Source organism: Scylla paramamosain, chromosome 5 (assembly GCF_035594125.1).
Source record: "Scylla paramamosain isolate STU-SP2022 chromosome 5, ASM3559412v1, whole genome shotgun sequence".
In the NCBI taxonomy this organism is placed as follows: Eukaryota; Metazoa; Arthropoda; class Malacostraca; order Decapoda; family Portunidae; genus Scylla; species Scylla paramamosain.
This window is the reverse complement of record NC_087155.1, coordinates 16,899,920-16,919,191: the sequence shown is the minus strand read 5'-3', so window position 1 is coordinate 16,919,191 and position 19,272 is coordinate 16,899,920. Positions and strand designations below refer to the sequence as shown.

Here is a 19,272-nt window from a genome sequence, read left to right as displayed (position 1 = left end):
CTTTCCTTCCCTACCCTCTCCCTCCCTCCCTCCCTCCCTCCTCACCATAACCATTTCTTCCTTCATTTTTGTGTTGCTTTCCCTTCCCTCTCTTAGTCACTGTCACCTACCTTTTTTTTTATTTAGTTTGGCTCTCTCTCTCTCTCTCTCTCTCTCTCTCTCTCTCTCTCTCATTCTTCTGTTCGAATCTTTCTTTTTTGCCTATTTTCTTTGTTTCATCTTGCGCATTTCCTCTCATTGTGGTTGTCATTTTCTCTAATTCCCTTTATCACTCTTGTTTTCTTGCACATCCTCTCATTACGACACTTTCTCTCCTTCTCTCATTCTTCTTTATGTTCTCGCTTATTTTTTTTCTCACATTACTCAGTGACATTCTCTCTCTCTCTCTCTCTCTCTCTCTCTGACCTGACAACATCCCCCGGCATTAACTTGATTCACTCACATTCTTTGACTCGTAAGTTAGCGAACGCACATTCACACATTCACAGTTCACACCATTAACTCACTCAACTCCTGATCAGCCGCTTCAGTAATTATAGAATCTACATCACCACCCCAGAATTATTCCCTGCTAGATATTATGATACCACTGAGTCACACATCGCTTCATGAGTCCTCTGCTGCTGGTGCATAGATATACTCGTATTTCCTCCAATCCAAAGCTTTAGATGGAAAACGGATGGCTTGCAGTTTCCAGCACGCGTTTGGATTCTGAGATAAAATGTGTTTGGCGCTTGAGAAATGACCCTCAGAGGATAGATAGGCTGGGATACGAAGCATAGAGAGAGGAAGGCAAAAGGAAAGGAAGGGAGGGAAACAGGTACACACTCCTCAAGGAAAGAACGAGGAGGAAGAGGGAAGCTAATGGGAAGGAAAGAAGGTAGGGAGGTAGAGAAAGAGGAGGAAGAAGGGGAGAGGGGAGCATTGGAACTCAGGGAAGGTAATGGGGTAAATAGGATTGGGAGGGGAAGAATGGAGGGGAGGAAAAGGAGGAAGAAGAGGAGAAAGTAAAATGAGGGGAAAGAGAAAAAAAGAGGAGGAAGACGGAAATAAAAATAGAGAAACAAACAGAAGATTAAGAGAAAAATAAAGTTGAGGTAAAAAAAAAAGAAGAAAAAGGAGAAGACGAAGAAGAGGAAAATCAAGACTAACGATCAAAGGAAGGAAAGAAAAGAAAGAGAAATAGAAGGAAAGACAGGTAATCGTCGAACAGTTTGTGAAGGACGAAAAGGAGAAGGAAGAGAATTGCAGTTAGAGGAGAGAAAAATCGTACGAAAAGCTGAGTGAAAGAGACACGTGAATGGCAATTAACTGAGGAAAAGACAATGTAGAGTGATTAATAAAGACAGGAGGCACGGAAACAAGGGACTGGGGATGAGTGGCGACTGGCTGGCGAAGGACGAGGAAAAGACAGATTATGGAGGAGGGAGAGGAGTGGAGGTCGATGAGGAAGTGAAGGAGAATAAGAAGGGTTAAGGAGGACAAGGACGAAGCAATAATAGTCAGGAAAAAACAATTAGGAAGAAGGAAAATAAACTGAGACGTGAAGTATGAAAAAAATAAGGAAAAAAACAAGAGATAGGAAAGAGGAAGAAGGGAAGGACAAGAATGAGGGAGAGAGTGAGACATAATAAGAAAATCGAAAGTTTATTCTGTTTTTACAATGGTTATTCTTTCAACAGATATTACTTAACGTACCAATATCATTATATTTTTCAACGTTGAAGCCAGAGAGAGAGAGAGAGAGAGAGAGAGAGAGAGAGAGAGAGAGAGAGAGAGAGAGAGAATGTACAAATAACTCCTTTGCTTCTTACCTGGTTTTATGCTCACCTGGGAAACGGGTAATTAGGAAGAGAGGGGAGGAGGAGGAGGAGGAGGAGGAGGAGGAGGAAGAATAAAGAGAGCAAGAGGAGGACTTCTTACCTTTGCCGGAAATCTTAATACCAAGTCATCTTCCACGCCACAGAGGACGCTGATGGTTCACCTTTCCTAGCGACCTGACCTTATCATCACCTGCCTCAATGTCGCAACTTTATGTCTGCCTTAACTCTTTCACTGCTGTGGTCATCCTTTGTTAGTAATAATGGACACGGAAAGGAAGGTTGGGGAGAGGATTAATTTTGTCTTTTCTAAGCTACAGAACAATTTAAGAGACTAGTACATAAGTGTCTAAAAAGTTATAGTTAGATATAGGAAGGTATTTGTCTAGCAGTGGAAGGGTTAAATTTTTGTTTTACCCAGTTCCTGTTGATTTACATTTGAATTGATTATTTTTTTTATTCAACTTTATTTTTGCTCGGCCACTTATTTTGCTCATCTTGCTCTTAACTTCATTTCTTCTCTCCCAGTTACTGTAAATTTCTTTCTTAATTTATTTGATTTTTACTCTTAACTTTATTTTTATTCACCCACTTCCTGCTAATTTGACTTAATTTGTTTGCTCTTACCCTTAACTTTAGTTTTACTCATTCAATTACTGTCCATTTCCATTTTAATTGGCTATATTACTCTTGATTTTATTTTCACTCATCCAGTTGTTATTCATATTCATCTTTAATTATATAATCTTATTCTTAACTTTTTTTACACACTGAGTTACAGCAAATTTTCATTTTGATTTACTTGATCTTGTTCGACTATTTCTTCTCTCCCAGATATTGTCAATTTCCATCTTGATTTATTTCATCTTATTCTTAACTGTTTTTAACTCATCCACTTACTAACTCTTAATTTTGTTTTTAGGATTTTTTTTACTCACCTATTGTAATTAACCTACTTAAATTTTTTTCTTATATTTTCTCTCATCCACTCGGTCTTATTTACTTTTCTTGCTACACTTCCTCATTTGCTCTCAGTATTGTTCTTTTATCTTACCAGCTTGAAAATAAACAAAGAAAACAAGCTTATGTAAATGTATAGTTCAGGTGATTGATTCCCTGTTCCTTTGTTCCGTGATTTGAGGTTTAATTTCCCTTTGTGTTCTGCTTTTGTTCTGCTGTTAATTGATATTATTGTTCGCTGTTCAGGTTCATGGATGAGAAAGGGATCAGTGAACAGGAGAGGGAGGAATGGTGGTGGCAGGAATTAGAGATTAATGAGGATAAACAAAACGAGGAAATGACGAAAGCAAGACTAATGAGTGAGATTAAAAATATTAGTAGAGAATAAGGTGCGTAGATGTGGAGAAATAATGTATGGTGGTGAAAATTAGCAAATGAGGAGAGGAAAGAATTGTGTATTTAAAGAATAAGAATTGTACGAAATGTGGTAAAAAAAAAAAAGAACGAAACTTAAATGAAAAAAAAAATATTGTTGATTGATTGAATGTATCAAAACGTTTAGCACGAAAAAAAAAACACAATTGTTAAGAAAGAATACTAAAAACAAGCATAACAATAAATAAAATAAATGAATAAGGCTAAGAATGACAAGAAACAGCAAATCAAATCTGTGAAACAATAAAATAACTTCATATAAGTAAGAATAGAAAAAAGAAAAAAAAAAAAAAAACGAAGAAAATATATGGACGGACTAATTGACAGGAAATTTGGGGAAAAGAAACTAAACGCATTGAAAAGCAAATGAGCAACAGGAAGCGTGAGGCGGCGGGCGACTCCCACACTTAGGAGGATGACGTCACCAGTCTTGTCAGGGATGGTGACGTGCTCCTTCCATCACCCCTCACCCCTCCCTCCCTTATCTCCCTTACCCACTCTCCCTTCCCTCCCTTCGTCACCCCTTACCATCCTCCTCCCCTCCGTTATCCCCCTTACCACTCATTTCCTCCCTCCTTCACCCTCTCTAAGTCACCCTTTCCCTCCTTCCTTCTTACTCCTACACCTCCCTCCCTTTATTCATCTTTTTCTACTTCCCTTTGTTCTATCATTCGTTCATGTTTTCCTTCTTTCGAAACTATTTTTCTTCTTTCGTTTATTTTTCTTCCTTCTTCACCCTTTTATTCATCTCCGTCCATCTCTTTTCATTCCTTCTTCCTTCTGTACCATCTCCTAGTTCCCTTAATTGATCTTCCTCTTACATCTCCTCCTTCCCCTAATTCATCTACCTCCTTCACCCGTTTACCATACCCTTCCTACGCCTCACCCTTTTCTCCTTACTTCCTCTTCCTCATCTTACTTTTTCTTCCCCTCTCTTTTATCTAATGACGTCAGCTCCTCCTTGTGCCGTCATAACTCCCGATGTTTGTGGCTTTAGGTAAACACCACTACCGCCCACACCACCGTCCATGCCGCCCTTGCTTCCACCCACACCTCCTGACACGCCTCCACCCACCCACGCTGTCCCTCCTTCCATCCCTCATCCATTACCGCTCATGACTTCATCCTTGTTTTCACTGCTTGTTTATATCTATTCATTCATTCATTCATTTAGCCACCAACTCATTCATATGTATGTGCATTAGTTAGCTTGCTGATTTATTTATGTATTTATTTATTTACGCTGTTTATTCATTCATCTATTTACTAGTGAATTAATTTCCAAAGTGGTCATATGGTATCAGTTAATTAGTTTCAAAGTTTAATTATCCTCGACTCTACCAAGGGGTTTAGAATACAGCAACTTTGAGAAGATAAGAACGTGAGAAAACAGAGGAAGCTGCAAGAACCTATCAGGTCTACACTAAGCAGTCAGTCCTTGTATGGAACACGCCTACCTGTTTCCACATGTCTTCTTCAACCATAAATTTCTGAGAGAGCCTTGTGTTGCGTTATCTGGAGTTATGAAGAACATTATAGCACAAATGCATAAATAATAGGATAGAAACGCAAGCAATTTCTTTTCTTACCAAACCATTCCTCTTTGTCACACTTCAGGCAGAAAAGTGTGCAAAACAACTTATCAACTGGAAAGAAAAAATGTGGAAATTTTTATAGAACAACAAGAAAGGAAACTTCTGCATCGCACACACGAAAGATTTATTCATGCTTCACTACTCAACTCTTTAGACTTGAGGAGGAGGAGGAAGAAAACGGAAATAGGAGCGAAGAAAAGATTCTGAGGAGGAAAAAGGAGGCGGAGAAGGAACACAAAGGGATGCAATGAAAGAGTAAACAACAGCTAATATGTTGTCCCTTACTAAGCTGTTTATGATAGGAATGCATCATGTAATCTGAAACGAGAGACGTGGGAAAGTAAATGCGAAGGAGGAGAAGAAGAACCGAAAGAAGACTGTACTTGTATTATGAATAGGAAAAAAAAAAAAAAGACGGTACATTCATTCCTACACCCTCACACACACACACATACTCCTTCAGTGACACCCTCACTACTGTACCACACTTCTTCCCTCTCTGCTGTCCCTCATATTTTTGCACTCCCTCATAAAAACATATCTTGGTAAGTGTTATAACCTAATGTGGACATGATTTTGTTTACGACATTTAGGAGGAGGAGGAGGAGGAGGAGGAGGAGGAGGAGGAGGAGGAGAAGGAGTAGACGGTGGGGAAGGAACGAGGAAGTAACGTGAGAAAGAGTATAAATGTTAGCGCATGACTGGGAAAAAAGAACGCCTTATTGATTGTTATATATTACTTTCCTTTACGCAGTGGTGCTCCAGAATCCTCACACTGGAGCGCTGTTTTATGAGTGGTTGAAGGGAGTGTGTTGTTTGGCTAGAGGTTTGACATATGGCCACGTAGGTACTTGGTGAAGGAAGGGAAGTGACGTTTGAGTAGAAGGAGGGAGAGGGAGATAGTGTAGGTAATAGTATTGGTAATAGTAAGAGCATGGGAGAGTTGAGTGTGCAGTGCAAGTGGAAGAGGAAGGTAGCGTGGGAGAGGAAGGACAGAGAAAGAACGGGAGGGAAGAGGGGTTTACAATATCTCTGTTCCACTAAGTAAGATGTTGGTGGCGAAGTGTGTTTTGGTGTCGGTTGTTCCAAAGAGCGCTGACCAGTGTTAGTCTCGCCAGCTCTTTCACTTAAACTCTTTCCTCGCCTCCTCCTTCTACCATTGTCACCACTTACCAGCTCTTCACTTGCCTCTTCCTCCTACCACTCTCACTACCATCACCGTCACCTAACACACATTTACACCACGACATTTAAATTTACCTCACTGATATAACACCCTGCAATGTTTCCTGTTCCCTCGCAAGCACGGTACATTGCACTCTCGTTCCACACCACATATATTCATTAAAGTACAGCCTGATTCCACACTAATGCACTCACCTCACATCTCTTTACTGCACGCCACACTCACCCCTGCATTACAAACAAACGACACTGCACCCTTATTACATCTGGCCACACCCCCCTCCATCTCTCTCTCTCTCTCTCTCTCTCTCTCTCTCTCTCTCTCTCTCTCTCTCTCTCTCTCTCTCTCTCTCTCTCTCTCTCTCTCTCTCTCTCTCTCTCTCTCTCTCTCTCTCTCTTCCCCCCCTCACCCCACACACACACACACACGCACCAGCCTCCGTCCCTCACCCTCTCTACGCTACACTCACCCACCCACTCAGGTACACATTTACCTGCAGTCCTTTCTTTGATGTGTAAATCAATGCGCGCACGTCAACACATTTTTCTTTACTTGTTCATATACATTAAGACTCGTATGTCAATATTCTGTGGAGGAGGAGGAGGAGGAAAGAGACATCCGTTATGTTCTTCCTTCATGTCTTCCCTTCCCTTTCTTTCTCCTATCTCTCCTTCCTTCCTCCTCATTCGTCTTACCCCCCGCCGGAGTCTTCCCGTTGTTCCGTCTCCTCAGCAGCAGGACGCGAGGAAGTGCTGTGCGCCTCAAGGTCTTCCCACCGGGGCGCCTCTCCGGCCATGAGACAGTCCCTGGCTTATTTGTGAAACGTGACTAAATACTCTATTCCATTAGAGCGTTTCGTGAATCGTGCGGCTTGACTTGTAGTAACTCGAGCGAAGCTGAGGTTTACTATGGGAAGCGATAGAGGGACTCCCATCTGATCCCCGCGGGTTGTTTGGTCGCATGGTATTTTTTTTTTCTGCAAGTGTGTGTGTGTTTTGATTAATCGCCGTCTGTCGCAAGCGCCGTGAGGAGTATGGCCAGCTTGGAAACAGTCTGGGGCCGCTCCGAGGCGACCATCCCGCACCAACACTAACACGCATAATTCATCCTCAAGGGCACGAGTTAAACCCTTCAGGCCAAATTCTGAGCGAGTGCAGGGAGGTGACGTGGGTGCTTCAGGTGAGGGGCAAGTGGGTGATTGTTAATGACATGATCTTCCCATCCCGCCCCTCCGCTCGCCCCTCACTCGTTCCTCAGAATTTGGTCGCGCGAGACTAACCCGTAGATGGTGTGTGATAGGTCCTGACTGACGCTGTGGTTCGTTCCTTCACCTTCAGAGGATTCCGATTCTTCCATCATCTTCCTCGAAACTTATGGTGTTGATCCACAACTGCTGAGGAACGACGACGCTGAAGAATACGACGAAAGTGAAGCTAACCAAGGCACTTGTCCTGAAAGCAATACATCTCCCACACACTCGTTGACAGAGTTTGGGCTCGAACTTGATTCAGAGTCTCGGCATTCTGTGGGCAGCGACGAAGGTACCTTTACAGACCACAGCTCGCAGACGGACACCTCCACCGACACACTGATCTTGGACGGTCCGCTGACTCAGGCAGACATACCTGATTACATACCTGATTCAAGTGAATGTCCTTTAGGGCTTGACGGAAATACTCAGGTAGACATTAATCCAACGGACACTTTAGGAACATCTGAAGAACAATTTGCCAAAAGAGCAACACTGACTGAGAAGGGAGAGATTCAAGGCTCCTCCTCTGGATATCCAAACGACTTAAACGACTTCGACTCGTTCTTACAGAAGCAATCTGATGAGGACAGGAGTTCAGGAACTGGCTCATTCTTTTCAAACTTCGAAGAAAAACTAGAACAAGTAGAGCGACAATTCCCAAACTTGCAGGTCGAACACCTGTTGGCTGAAGAAGAGGAGTTCGAAGAAGAGAGCAATTCTAGTTCTCTGTGGGTGTGTGAGAGAACAGAAGCGGCAACTCTAGAAACTAGTGAGGGAGAAAAAGACCAGGATTCTTTGCTCAAGTCATTCCAAGCCACAAAACTGGAGACCAACATGGGACAGTACTATTCAAGTGTGTCGGGCGCCGAGGCGTCGAAAGGCGGGGACGTCTCCGGCTCATTACCGTCCTCGCCTCGGTCATCGGAGGGGTGGCGCATCTCTATGGCCTCCACTGCCACCGTGGGCTCCTCGGCTACTGCTGGTTCAGACGACACAGTAGCGAAGGACATGTCGGAATTGTCTTCGGTTAACTCCCGCCTCTCCGACCTTGACGAGAACCAAAGTGGAGGAAAGATTCCTCCTTCAGCGCCCACTGCTCCAGATCCCAACACAACACCCAAGGTAGCACCAGTGGCTGAGCGAAAGAAGCAGACGAGTATCAAGGACGCTATAGATGAGCTAGAGAGTATTGAACAAGCGGCACAAACCCTCTTGCTGAAACGGCAGTGTTCCAGTGAGGAGGAGAGACTCACACCAGTGCCGGGTAAAGACTCGCCCATTCACGTGTCATCCAGCTATTCTATCCTGACTGTTGATAAGACGAGCCCTCAGGGGAAGAGGAAAGTGACACCCAGTCCCCCTCCACCTCCAGGTTTCGGTGACCCAACCGAAGGCGACGCGATATCGGATAAGTTGGAGAAAAGCCTTTCCTCTCTTGAATCTTCCTTGCAGGACGTGGACAAACAGATATTAGACAATCACTCGCCTGTTGTTGCTAATGGAAGCTCATCTCCCAAAGTACTGCGAGCTGATAAGATTGGTGACGTGAAGTCTGGAGTAAAACCTCCTCTCCCGCCCATTGCAACTCCAACTACCGTCATTCAGCAACCTAAAATGGACGTGAAGAGGCGGTTGTTGTCCAGATCTAAGGAGGTGCAGCTTTATATTTCCCGCGAGTCTTATAACGAAGAACGAGTCTTGAGAGAGCTCGAGAAACTGCGACGCAGCTTCCAAGAAAGTGACCTCAATGATTTCCTGGATGCCCTTGACAACACTGCCATTGAGGACGACATCGAAGAAGCTTTCTTGACCCAGCTGCTCGAGGACCTCAGGGAGGACATAGAAGCCTTACCTGATGGGCCATCAGACAACGCTCAGCAAAAGGTGGACGATGTAGTCATTATGACAGAATCGTCCTCTGAGGTGAGCAGTGACGAGGCTACACGGGAGGTTCTTGGATCACCTTCTGCCTCCACCAAATTAGAAAAAGTAAGAGAAAAGATCTCAGAGAGGATCAGAAAACGAAAAGAGAGTAAAAGCAGTGACAGTGGAAGTTCTGAAGCTTCTGGAACACCCAAAGACGAAAAACACAGCGAGTCCTCCAAGGTGGACTCCAATCAATTGGACACGCCACTGTCAGACCAATTAGCCACGGCACAGTCAGACAAGAGCGACACTTCAGACACGTCCAGCCAAGTTCAAATTTTGGATGTGGCCAAAACCGAGGACACAAAGAAAGGCTTTAATATAACACAGTTTCTGAAAAAGGGATCACCTAAATACCTCAGGAAGAAGTATAAAGAACGCAAGAATCGCAAGTCGGACCTGATAACTACATCAGAGAGCGAAAGTGAGGATCCTGAAAGCTGTAAGAAGGAGCCCAACGGATCGGTGCTGAAGAGTCAGTCTAGTCTGAAGGGAAGTAACCGATCCCTCAATGGCACTCAGGACACGAAAAAAGAAGTTCGCTTTGATCTTGACTCTGATGCTCGAGTTAAGGAGTTGGACAGTTACTCATCTGGGAGAGCCACTAGCGCCAACATTGTTAGACAGTCTGAGCAAAAATCAGTGCCTGGCCCCATACTGGTGACATGTGAAGCTCGGCGGCAAGAAACGGTTGTTCTCAAGGAGTCGGAGGAGAGGGAACAAGAGACTCCGGCGCAGCAGCCATCACTACAACCACCACAACAAGCATGTTCTCCCCTACCGGCTGTAGTGGAGGACATCAACAGCCGAGCAGAGTCTATTTTACCAAAACTACCAGAAAGAGTTAAGCCCCCAAGGAGGAAAAAGATGATTCCAACACCCGTGGAGGAGCTCAGTAGGTCCCAGCCAGACGCCAGCTCGGCCAGTAAGGCCGTAAAGGCGACTGACGCCAGGACTGAATTTCTAAAAAACATGACTGCGGAAAAGGACGAGTCGCCGCCACCTCTCTCTCATTATGAAATAAATCTTAATGCCTCTAAGTCTCCATCTGTAGCTGTGGTGGAAAACAAAGAGCTCCTAGAAGCAACAGAAAGCAGGCCTATTCTTGCTACTCAGAATGAGAGTCTCCAACCACTCGAGAAATCAGTCGTTACTGTTCCTGACGCCAGTAGTGTCTCTGCACCGCTGCAATCACCCTCTTCCATCATAACGTCTCAAGAGGTAGTTTCGTGCTCTTCATCACAAAAAGACGCCTTGATGACCACGGCGGCACCATCCCAACTAATAATGAGTGACCAAATTGTGTCCTCCAGAGAGGAAACCTTGGTGGCGCCCATCCCTGTGACCTCTGTAGCTCCGATATCTATAGCGTTGCCCGAGGCCACCAAAATAGTTTGTCCCCCGAGAACTCTGCCTCTTCCCGTTATTGAAGAATGTGCGCACGAGGACCAAACCTCCCTCCCCACCCCTAGCGAGCCCACTACTGTCTCCTCCAGCAGCTACGGGGACACCACACCCGGCACGCCTCCATTTGAGGTCGATAAATTCCCCTCACTTTACGATAATGTCAACCCGTTCAAAGAAATGCTAGAGCAAGAAAAAATTATGGAAGTTCGTGCTTCTACAGAGCCCACCCATCCACCAGAGATTAGGACAGAGGTGGCGACAGAGACCACAAGACCTGGATCAGTAACTCCCACCAACAAGCTTGAGGACCTTAGTCTTCCGCAGGCAGCTCGCAAGAGCCCTGAACCCGAGAAGCTCGAGGTTGTTGATATTGATGCTTTGGCGGCGCTCACTGCTGAGATGTTCAAGTTTGCTGAGGAAATGGAGAAAGAAGTTCCGAAGAAGAGTACCAGGCCACCTTTTAGAGGAAAAAGTAATGCTGGAAGACGTGACGCGGACACTTACGTGTCGCCGAGAAGGGTGGAGACGAAGGAGGTTGGTACTGAGCCAGAGACGAGTCAACATAGCATCTTGAAAAAAAGAGGGAAGAGTAATACCATCGGCATACAGACAGACAATGCGAGATCTGTACGTACGTATGAAGCAGCTTCCCAGACCGACACTGAATATGAGACCGAGACTGAATCTGAGATGGAAGATATCCAACAAAAGAAATATGATGCCAGTAAATGGACGTTTGGCCCTGTGAGGGAGCAAACCTTGCCGTTGCCATCAGCTGGGGAGCCACAGCTGGGTCACCTACACCAGCAGCAGCAACGGCTGATCCAAGAACTGCAGAAGAAAACTGTGATGCATCAGCAGAAGGAGAAAGCGAAGCCTAAGGTACCGCCGAGGAATTATCAGGACAAGATGCCTCTCAAGGTTGTGGCGGAGCTGAAGAACGTGCTGTCAGACCTCGAGGACTACAAGCCAACGCCGAGCAGGATAGTGGAGCAGCCACCGCGCTGGGACTCTCAACTAACGTGGCCCCACGGTAGGTTAGCTAACACTGTTACTAACACCCATTCCTTGGAGTCTAGCAAGAACCCCCTAGCTAACACCCTGCCCACTCAGACAGACGCTTCGCACCTGCCTGCCATGCCTTTTGGCTCCCCTATTGAACCCAGCAGCCAGCTTAGTAATACCTCCCTTAACCCTGTCATGCAGTCTCCAGATATTACCCATAAAACTGCCACATTTCCTAAATCTGAAACGAACGGAGGTGTAGATAGGCAGGCGTCATGTTCAGTCTCCACAGATGACCTGGCAACCGGCACTGGGGAGGCGGACTTGCCGGGTGCCAGGGCGGTGGGCGGCACCAGTGACAGACAGCAGGCAAAAGTTGAGGCTCCCGGCCCACCTGCTGCCCCGGCACGTAAGCCACAAACACTGCTCCATCTCGGGAGCCAAAATAAGCAGGTGAAAGGTAACGAGAGCGTGGTGGGTAGGTCAGCAGGCACCATAACTAAGATCAGGGCCAATGTTTACCCATCCTTCGCCCCAGTGATTAAAATCCCCACTGGGAAGCCTCCTGTCCCGCGGCCTGCACTCAGGAGGCTGTCTGCCGATGCCCAGACCGCTGAGGAAGGCTACCAGAGTGACCCGGGGGGCAGGCGTCCCAATGGCCGCCACAGGCAACCACCACCGAAGACAAAACTTCCTTCCCAAGTTGCTGAAGACCGAGGTTACGTCACCGACACGGAGGTTGTGTTCAAGCAGGCGGCGGAGCAGGAGAAGACCCTCCGCGGCACCTGGACGCCCATCGGCCACCTGTCGCCGCCCGAGTCGTCGCCGCGGGGCCTCGCGGAACAGGGTAAGGGCAGTGTGGAACTAACCCCTCCGGCTCCATCCGCCGCCCCACGGGGTGACCATCCCACTGAAACTGCTCCTCCTCCTGCTCCTCCTCCTCCAACTCCCCCATCTTCACCTTCTTCTCCTCCACCTGTTTCGACTCCTCTTCCACCCTCTACTCCCCCTCCTTCTCCTCAACCTTCTACTTCTCAGCCTCAATATTCTTCTCCCTCCAAGACTCCTCCTCCTGATTCTCTTACGACCACTTCTCCATCCTGTTCTCCTCCCGCTATTCCTCCTCCTTCATCTCCTCCTCCCTTATCTCCTCCTTCGTCTCCTCCTCCCTCATCTCTTCCTCCCTCATCTCTTCCTCCCTCATCTCCTTCTCCAGCGATTCCTCCTCCCTTATCTCTTCCCGCGATTCCTTTTCCCTCATCTCCTCCCGTCATTTCTCCTTCCTCATCTCCTCTTCCCTCATCTTCTCCTCCCTTAGCTCCTCCCTCATCACCTCTTCCACTTCCTTCTCCTGCCCTCTCTCCTCCTCCTCCTCCTGCAGTTCCTCCTTCCCACTCTTGTCCTTCTGCGACTCTTCCTCCTCCATCCTCTTCTCCTCTTCCATCCTCTTCTCCTCCTCTTCCACCGTCTTCTCTTCCTCCTGCGCGTCCTCCTCCACCCTCTTGTAGTGCGATTCCTCCTGCTCCATCCTCTCCACCTCCTCCTCCCTCTTCTCCTGCAGTTCCTCTTCCCTCCTCTTCTCCTCTTCCTGAAATTCCTCCTGAACGCTCTTCTTCTCCATCGTCTTCTCCTCCTCCTGCAATTCCTCCTTCTCCATCCGGTTCTTCTCCTCCTACCAATCCTGCTCTTCCACCATTTTCTTCCGCAATTTCTCAATCCTCTTCTGTGATTCCTCCTCCACCATCTTCTTCTCCTCCTCCTCCTCCATCCTCTTCTCCTCCTGCACGTCCTCCTCCACCCTTGTCTTCTCCTCCTCCATCCTCTTCTCCTCCTGCACGTCCTCCTCCACCGTTGTCTTCTCCTCCTCCACTCTCACCTCCTCCTCCATCCTCTTCTCCACGTCCTCCTCCACCTTCGTCTCCTCCTGTGATTCCTCCTTCTCCACCCTCATCTCCTGCTCCATCCTCTCCTCCTGTGATTCCTCCTCCTTCGCCCTCATCTCCTCCTCCATCCTCTCCTCCTAAATTCTCTTTTCCTCCTGCAACTCCTCCTTCGCCATCCTATTCTCCTCCTCCTCCATCTTCTATACGTCATTCTCCTCTTCCATCTTCTCCTGCACGTCCTCCTCCACCCCCATCCTCTTCTCCTCCTGTTCCCCCTCCTCCCCCATCCTCTTCTCCTCTTCCTGTAATTCCTCCTCCTCCTCCTCAACCCTCTTCTCCTCCTCCTCCTGTAATTCCTCCTCCCCCATACTCTCCTCCTCCAACAATTCCTCCTCCTCCTCCTATTTCTTCTCCTCCTCCAACAATTCCTCCTCCTCCTCCTCCTATCTTTTCTCCCTCTGCGATCCCTTTTCCTGTTACTTCTCATCCTCCATCCACTTCTCTCCCTTCTCCAACCTCTTCATCCTCTCCTCCTCCTGTGATTCCTTCTACGATCGTTTCTTCACCATTATCTCGTGAGATTCCTCCTCCTCCATCATCATCTCATCTTTCCACCCCTCCTACACCCTCTTCTGCGATCCCTCCTCCACCTCCCCTTCCTCCTCCCCCTCACGTGCGTGTTAGTGGCGAGGTAGTGACAAATAGCAGTAACACTCGCGCAATGTCAAATAAAAGTGTTCACACAAGAGGTCAGCGCAGCGCCCACGAGGCTGGTGGTGGCCACGCTGTGGGCGATGACTTGAGAGAGTGTGGCCGCCTGTGGGAGCTGCACTTGCTGTACCAACAGCGACGCTCATACGACGATGATAAAAGGAGCTCGAGCCCTTCAGGCCTTTTCTCCTCCCCTGACGCCTCCCTCAGCCTGTCCGGCAGAGATAGATGTGACGTTTCGACGACCTCGCAGCCGCTCGTCCAACCCCCGCTTCCCCCACCACCTGCGTCCCCGAGGTCCCCCCCACGTGCCTGGCTCCCTGCGCCAACCCCTGCCAGTGCTGATCGTGGCATCGCCACGGCCGAGTCGCCGTACCCGTGCCAGCCGCCTGCTACCCACTCTGGCTCCTCAACGGACAGAGAAGTATCGTACTGCAGAAGTCGCCCTCAGAGGCCACTCACCTGGGGACCGCAATCCACGCCACCTGTATTTTCCTCTGACCAGTCTCACGCTCAGCCTGCTGCCGCCACGTTCGCTCCTGACCAGTCCAAGGTCCCTGGCAGTGGCCACACCGTCGCCGGCACGCAGGTTTGTCCCTCATCTAGTGGGCTGGCCCGACCCTTGTCAGCCAGCCTCGTCGGTTCTTACGAGTCTCAGCGGCTGCAGGCACAAGGCCTCGCCGAGTGGCTCTTTTTCGCTCGCCTTGACCGCGGCAGCAAAGAGCTGAGCGAGCTGCCCACCACCATGGAGCTGAAGGTCGCACCACAAGTCAATGGGTCGAGTGAGGAAACCAGTGATGGCCAGCGTGTGCCACAGATGGTGCGGCAGGAGTCCGATGAAAACATTAGTAGAGAAGAGATTGTGCGGTCTGCTAAATATCCGTCTGCCAAACTGAAGTCTGGGCGGGTAGCGTCGCCTCCTCCCCCGCCTCCCCGCCCCCGCACGCCGCTGGACGAGCGCGATCCCGAGTTGGTGTTAGGCGAGCGCCGCTATCTCTCCTACTTCCAGGAGCCGCCCTACAAACAGCAGCGAACACGCAGCACGTCCCGGGAACCCAAGACTCCTGATCTGCAGCAGCTGGAGGCGCAGCGGCGGTACTATTGCCACTTTCTGAGTCCCCCCCGGGGCTCCTCTCTCACGCGGGAGGAAGTGTACAGAAGCACCGAGCCAGATGGGGCTCAGCTGGCCGCTCAGAGGCGATATATGTCTTATTTCAACCCCGGTCCACCGAGGCCTCGCTCAGCCCGCTCCCAGGAACCTCCCGAACTTGACGCAGCTCAGATTGAAGCTGAACGCCGATATTTGTCCTATTTTAACGCTGCTCCTCCGCGGCCACGTCGCGAGCCTTCACCTGGATCACGGTCATCTGTGGAGCCTGATCCAGTGCAGCTGGAGGCTGAGCGTCGGTATCTTTCATATTTCAATTCTGGTCCGCCACGCCCACGCCCACGATCACGACCCGCCTCCGTGGCCTCAGAGCCTGACTCAGAACAGCTGGAAGCGGAGCGTCGCTACCTGCGCTACTTTTCATCTGGACCGCCGCGCCCCAAGCGGCGTCCAGATGACGAAACTGACAAGTCAGAGACGGAAGCAAAGCCTGACCCTCAGCAGCTGGAGGCTGAGAGGCGCTACATGGCTTACTTCCAGGGCACGCCCAAGGCCAAGCACAAGAAGGAAGAGGAAACTGATAAAGAAGATGAAGGGAAGCTCCGCGTCCCTCCCACTCGTGAAATGTTGGAGGCTGAGGAAAGGTTTCTGAACTACTTCAAACCGATCCCTTGCGGTGCACCCAAACGTTTGCTGGACGAGCCACCTCCAGTCAGCGAGCACGAGAAGGTCAGGCAGCAGCTTCTGCGGGAGTTCTGGGAGGCGCTGGAAAATCGCATTGACCGGAAAGAAAAGAAAATCATTAAAGTGAGTCGACCCAAGCGAGAGATCCAGCGCGAGGCGACGCCACCCACGCAGCGGGAGCTGGTGGTGGAAGAGTTCCTGCAGCGCGTCAAGGACAGGAAGAAAGAGAAGGACTTGCACTATGGCGACACCGACGACGAAGAAGAAGAAGACCAGAAAGACAAGGCACCTGGTGAGCAGGACGAGCCCGCCCCTGTCATCGAGGGAGGCGGCGAGGTGAAGGGAAAGATCGTGGAAGACCTTGGCCTCTTTGTGAGCTCCGAGGGTGAGTGAGCTGCCGGTCCTTCATAAACCCAGTCTGGGACAGGACTCGATGCCACTGTGTGTTGTAAGAACTCTGACCCCCCTGCCCCACCCCACATGACCCGGCGGGGTCAGGTCAGATGCAGTAGTGAATCTTAGACGAGCCTTAGCGACCCTTCTTAACCTGCATCCTTGTTGCTCTTGTTGGAGTTTAGTGTCCACGGCTCGGTAGTGACCCGCCCGCCACTCTGTCCTTACTAACACCAGTCGTGGTTGCTTGACCTACTTGAGCATTACTGGCAGGTCAGTATGAGGCTGCCAAGTGACCCGCTAGTCAGCCCTGCCTCGCCCGCCAAGGTGCCCCTCTCGGGGCGCACCCTTGGCTGGGATGCGGCCAACACCTGCAGTAAGCGAATTTGTAATGACAAGTTTTCATCAGACTCGAGTCCGAAATACGAGCGATGTGTGCTCACTGGCTAGGTGGTCGTTCTGATGTGTGTGTGTGTCTGTCTGTCTGTCTGTCTGTCTGTTTGTCTGTCTGTCCGTGTTTGTGCTTGTTTAGGTGCGTACGTATGTGCTCCCGCCCACGCGTTCGTGCGCACGCGTGGGGTTGCCTTGCCCCTCCACCTGTCAGCATCACCAGGATAATATTAGCTCCATTCCCCCTCACCACCACCACCACCTTGTCGCCCAATACTTCCCCTTCACCCTATCCCCCTTGACAGACTTGTGTTGCCAACATAAGGAGGAGAGATGAGGAGGAAAACACCACAAGTCGATAAACAAAATTACAAACGACAAATTATACACTTCAGAATTTGGCAAGGTCGTTTCTGGCGCCTCGGGAAGGAGAGATAAAGATGAGGAGGAGGAGGAGGAGGAGGAGAAGGAAGGGACGAGAGAGAGGATGGGGCCGCCCTTGAGCACCTCACCACTGCCACGACGCACGACCAACCACGGTATTACTGAACCAAATAACCGAGGAAAAAAAAAAAAGAAAAGACAACATGAAAAAGGCCAACAAGCTGTGAGCGACATTGCGAGAGATAAATGTTTGTGGACGTGGTGGCTTGTGTATATAACTCTCTCTCTCTCTCTCTCTCTCTCTCTGGTGCACAGGTAAAGGTGTGTGTGCGGGTACCGAGGAAGTGAATGGTCCGGACTATAATTACCTACACCTGTTGCTTGTGACGCAGCGACAAATAGACACATAAACAGACACCCCGTTGTACAGACACACACACACACACACACACACACACACACACACACACGATGTAAAAACTATGTATAATCAAATGAACAAAAAAAAAGTGATTTCATGAGAGAGAGAGAGAGAGAGAGAGAGAGAGAGAGAGAGAGAGAGAGAGAGAGAGAGAGAGAGAGAGAGAGAACGTCTATACAAGACAAAGTGAAAATCAAACAAAACAAAAACTTTCATGACAAACAAAAACGTGATTTCCAACATAAATAAAACGAAATAATGAACAAACAAGCAAATAGAAACAAATGAATCAACAGCACGGGTATAGAGAGAGAGAGAGAGAGAGAGAGAGAGAGAGAGAGAGAGAGAGAGAGAGAGAGAGAGAGAGAGAGAGAGAGAGAGAGAGAGAGAGAGAGGGCGGAGACACAGTAATGAAAAAGAACAGCATCAGAGAAAGGGAATGCCGATTCTCTCTCTCTCTCTCTCTCTCTCTCTCTCTCTCTCTCTCTCTCTCTCTCTCTCTCTCTCTCTCTCTCTCTCTCCAATTCCGCAAAATATGTCTCAGATATCCACACATTTCCTCTCCTCCTTCTCCTCCTCTTCCTCCTCCTCCTACTCCTCCTTCTGGTCTTCTTCGTACAGAAATATATCACTCTCCAAAAATAACAATACACAAAAATAAGGGAAATTCCTCTCCACCACCACCACCACCACCACCACCACCACCACCATCAGCACCACCACCACCATCACCACCACCACCGAGCCAGTATCACGTTACCTTGTCTTCGTCACCCTTGTAGTGTTTGGGTTTCCTTGTAATACCTGGCAACATTGTTCTTAGTGCTGCGTTTAGATGCATGACGTGTATTCAGAGAGAGAGAGAGAGAGAGAGAGAGAGAGAGAGAGAGAGAGAGAGAGAGAGAGAGAGAGAGAGAGAGAAATATAAATTCAGGGGGAGAGTCAAGATGAATGTACAGAGATTTCTACCCCGATTTGTTTTAGGAAGACACACAGGCAGGGAATAATGAATATATAGGGAGAGAGAGAGAGAGAGAGAGAGAGAGAGAGAGAGAGAGAGAGAGAGAGAGAGAGAGAGAGAGAGAGAGAGAGAGAGAATAACAGATAGGTACATGAGAGAACCATTTTTCTTCCTTTTCCTTTGATTTTCGTCCCTTTTCTCCCTGTGTTGCTTTATTCAGCGGCTTGTGTTTCTTTCACCTGGCCGCCTGTGCTCCCTTCCTTGCCTCTAATTAATGTACAAAGCTTGTGCCTCACCTGTGCGCGGGGTAATTAATTTATGTGAAGGTTTAGACTGCAAGGAAAATGGTATATGGCTTGAGAGAGAGAGGGAGAGAGAGGGGGGGGTAGAGATTCTACCTTTATATATCTATTTGTCTATATCTTTCTCTCTCACAGCATATTTTTATTTATCTCTCTTATTGTTTATCTAGTTATCTGTCTGTATGTATGTCTGCTTTATCCGTCACCTCTCTCTCTCTCTCTCTCTCTCTCTCTCTCTCTCTCTCTCTCTCTCTCTCTCTCTCTCTCTGTCGATGGCGGACGTGTAATCAAAATAAATTAATGGAGATTGCACTGAAGCGTAATTGCAGCAAACACAACCCAGATGAAAAGGAAAACACCGCGTAGACTCGTTGTGGTTCGCGTGGCGTTGAGACAATGGCCGCCTCCCCTCACCTGGGTCTCATTTTTGGCGAAGAATGGCGAGAAAT

General features: G+C 48.5%; 2 protein-coding genes across 21 annotated transcripts in view; both read left to right on the top strand.

Annotated features, from left to right (window-relative positions):
• LOC135100596 (uncharacterized) overlaps nucleotides 1-19,272 on the top strand; it is a 412,487-nt gene that overhangs the window by 202,038 nt on the left and 191,177 nt on the right. For all 19 annotated transcript variants that reach the window (XR_010268806.1, XM_064003656.1, XM_064003654.1 and 16 more), the window contains one exon: nucleotides 7,334-11,614. Coding sequence is in view for 18 of the 19 variants with exons in the window: in XM_064003648.1 (XP_063859718.1) it covers nucleotides 7,334-11,614 (4,281 nt within the window). In the remaining variant the exon portion in view is untranslated. The remainder of the gene's footprint in view (nucleotides 1-7,333; nucleotides 11,615-19,272) is intronic.
• The window catches only part of LOC135100597 (helicase SRCAP-like), a 60,901-nt gene continuing 54,068 nt past the window's right edge, over nucleotides 12,440-19,272 (top strand). For both annotated transcript variants that reach the window (XM_064003658.1, XM_064003659.1), the window contains exon 1: nucleotides 12,440-16,357. In XM_064003658.1, the coding sequence (XP_063859728.1) occupies nucleotides 14,191-16,357 (2,167 nt within the window). In that variant the 5' untranslated portion in view covers nucleotides 12,440-14,190. The remainder of the gene's footprint in view (nucleotides 16,358-19,272) is intronic.